This window comes from Lolium perenne, chromosome 3 (assembly GCF_019359855.2).
Source record: "Lolium perenne isolate Kyuss_39 chromosome 3, Kyuss_2.0, whole genome shotgun sequence".
Classification (NCBI taxonomy): domain Eukaryota; kingdom Viridiplantae; phylum Streptophyta; class Magnoliopsida; order Poales; family Poaceae; genus Lolium; species Lolium perenne.
Window position 1 is genome coordinate 52,563,683 of NC_067246.2, and position 2,714 is coordinate 52,566,396.

Below are 2,714 nucleotides of genomic sequence, written 5' to 3' on the forward strand. Positions count from 1 at the left end.
AGGAATCTATAAATGGTCATGCGATACCATGTATACTTAATTATCACTTCTTAGTTTTTATGTATGCTTGATTACCAAAGAAACCATAAGATCTATTAGTTTTATCTCACATACTAAAAAAATGTCATCAAAACCAAATGTCGATCATTTCATATTCACTTACCGACAACAAAACTGAACCTTGGTCCGACCACGAGAGGGAGGTGTAGGGTTTCTCCAAATTGTAATATTTCCTTTAACGGTATTTCCCATAGGACTAATAAGGTTGCAATTTGTTTTGAAATGCACTACAATGCTCCAAAATTCACGATAAAACTCGGAAAGAAAGGTAGAGGATGCCAAATTTTAAATTTCATTCTTCGTTTCACTAATCCTCTCATATATATATTTTTATTCATCAAAAAATTATAGTTTATACTGACCCAAAAATACCTCATAAAATTTATGGTTTCCCAATTCTGCAGTGACTCCTAATACACAATGTCTTGTTTTTCTAACCCGCAAGATTTAAGATGCCAATACAAGTGAGAAGTCAAATAAGCAAATGTGTGTATTTTGGACGAATAGTCATCTCCGCATCCTCATGTTGCATGTGTCTCTTTCAATTTTATGAGATTTTTGAAAAATAATAATGAGCATAGCTATGTTAAATCATCTGCACTCGCACAATTCATGCAGAAATATGTCACCCGGGTAATACATAAAATCATAAATGAATTCACATCCCATGTTTTTCACATTTTTTCGACAACGAGCATATATTAATATCGAAAATACCAATTACACACAACCCCTGCAACAACGCATTGCCCTAACGGCCTTACGGATGCACACAGCCAAAAAAGAAAGAAGAATTACTGGAAAAATGAAAAGTCCCGCTACGGTAGTTTAAACATTGAAACAACAACACTAACACCACCAAGACAGCACCATAAGTCAAACTTCTTCAAAAGCGGCGTCTCCAAGAAGGAACAGTGCACAAGCGTTGTCGTCGCCCGATCAAAGATCTGGATTTTCACCCTGAAGAAGGTCCTCACTCTCAAAACAATGCCTTCAATAAGGTCATTGCCAGGCACAACCAATTAAGGCTAGACCTTGGATTTTCACCCTGAAAGATAAGACTTTGGTCTTCTCCTGTGCAGTCGCCCCCGCTTACATGCCGCTGCTCCAAGTCATGAAACCATGTTTTTCACATGGTCATATCTAGATGAAATTTTGCATATTCACAAGAACTGTGTGCAATATACGTGCAATGCAGGAACAACTACTCCATGCATTTCAAATTTCAGACTTTTTTCGAAGCTTCGGCTCATTTTCAGGGTATACTTTTGTGTCTTTCTTCGAAACTTCACAGCGCTTTCCGGTAGATCTACAGTTCCTCACGAACTACCCCATCTGAGTGACTGAAGGCGCATGGCGAAAGCAGAGCGAGCGGTCGCGAACTACCCCGGAGTGGCGTCGACGCCGCCGCCGCCGGCGACGTGGTCGGTGACCGCCTGCCTGACTTACCGCGGCGGGTTGGAGATCCGCGCCGCCGCTGAGAACATCCTCCCGGGGTGGGGCCAGGGCGGCGAGCGCCTCTCCTTCCTCGTCCGCCTCCCCCGCCGCCTGCGCCTCGCCGTCACCTCCCAATGCGGCCGCGCTTCAGAGCCCGAGAAGAAGCCGCGCACCCTCAAGCTCCTCCACTTCCTGCGGAACAGGCTGCCCCGAGCGCCGCGGCTCCCCTCCGTTCTCCGCCGCAAGAAACCGCCGCGCTCCGCCGACAAGCCGGGCTCGCACACTCCGGCGAGCCCCTCTCTATTGGTTCGTCCATGCTAATGCCTCTAACTCCTCTTTCAGTCTTTCTCAACTAGTTTTGTTTTTTGCTTGATCTGAGATTCTGGCCCCTTCTTCTGTATGTGCGTTCGCCGCAGGATCGAGCGCTGATGCGGCCGGCGACGACGAGGGCTCTCTGCGTCGTCGGCGCACTCGCCGTCGCCGCGGCTTCCGTCGCGGCGCTTCGCATCATGGTACAATTGCCACACCCTACACCGCTGCACCGTGATCTTGTGCATGATGGTTGCAGCAACAAACAAGAACATCATTTGGTGGAATTTGGTTCTGACAGAAGCAGCTGCGTTTCTTTGTTTCTTGCAGGCCGGATTCATGATGCCAAGCGCGAGCTGTGGGTCATGGAGATGTTTCCTGGCGAAGAAATTTGTCAGGTTCTTGGGGCCTCCTCTCTTTGAGTGGCTCTCCAAGATTAGTTTCAGGTTCTTGGATCCCCCTGCTCTCTGCGAGTGGCTGGGGCACCCCAAGCTCAGCCTGAAGTGGCTCTTCAACAAGTAGGAGTAGAAATTTTCCTACTGGCATAGATTAACCCAGATCAAATGATACCGAATGTAATTTGGTTTAATTTATTACATTTACTGAGCCGTTTGATTGTCTTAATGAAGATCATGGAAAAATATTTACTCATTGAAAAGAATCGCAGTAGCATCTTCAGTGTGATCTGAATCTGGGCATAGCAATACTTGTTCAGTGTCTTCCACAACAGGAATCATTGTGAATGTTGAAGTTCGGATATGACAGGCCTGGTACATTTTCCAACCATAGAAGCAGATGACAACAATGTGGCAAATTTTGAACCAAAGCTATGACTGTCAAGCTAACAGAGCAAAGGATCCGTTTTTCTTATTATGGGACATCAACATAATCAAGAGTCAGGTCAGTTT

The 2,714-nt window shown here is 45.7% G+C and overlaps 1 protein-coding gene across 1 annotated transcript; it reads left to right on the forward strand.

The window, feature by feature from the left end:
- Positions 1-1,357: 1,357 nt before the first annotated feature.
- On the forward strand, positions 1,358-2,457 carry LOC127338160 (uncharacterized). Its single transcript, XM_051364395.2, has 3 exons — positions 1,358-1,803; positions 1,914-2,009; positions 2,137-2,457. Exons 1-3 carry the CDS (start codon positions 1,414-1,416, stop codon positions 2,326-2,328), a joined length of 678 nt encoding a protein of 225 aa, XP_051220355.1. The 5' UTR covers positions 1,358-1,413; the 3' UTR covers positions 2,329-2,457.
- Positions 2,458-2,714: the final 257 nt, after the last annotated feature.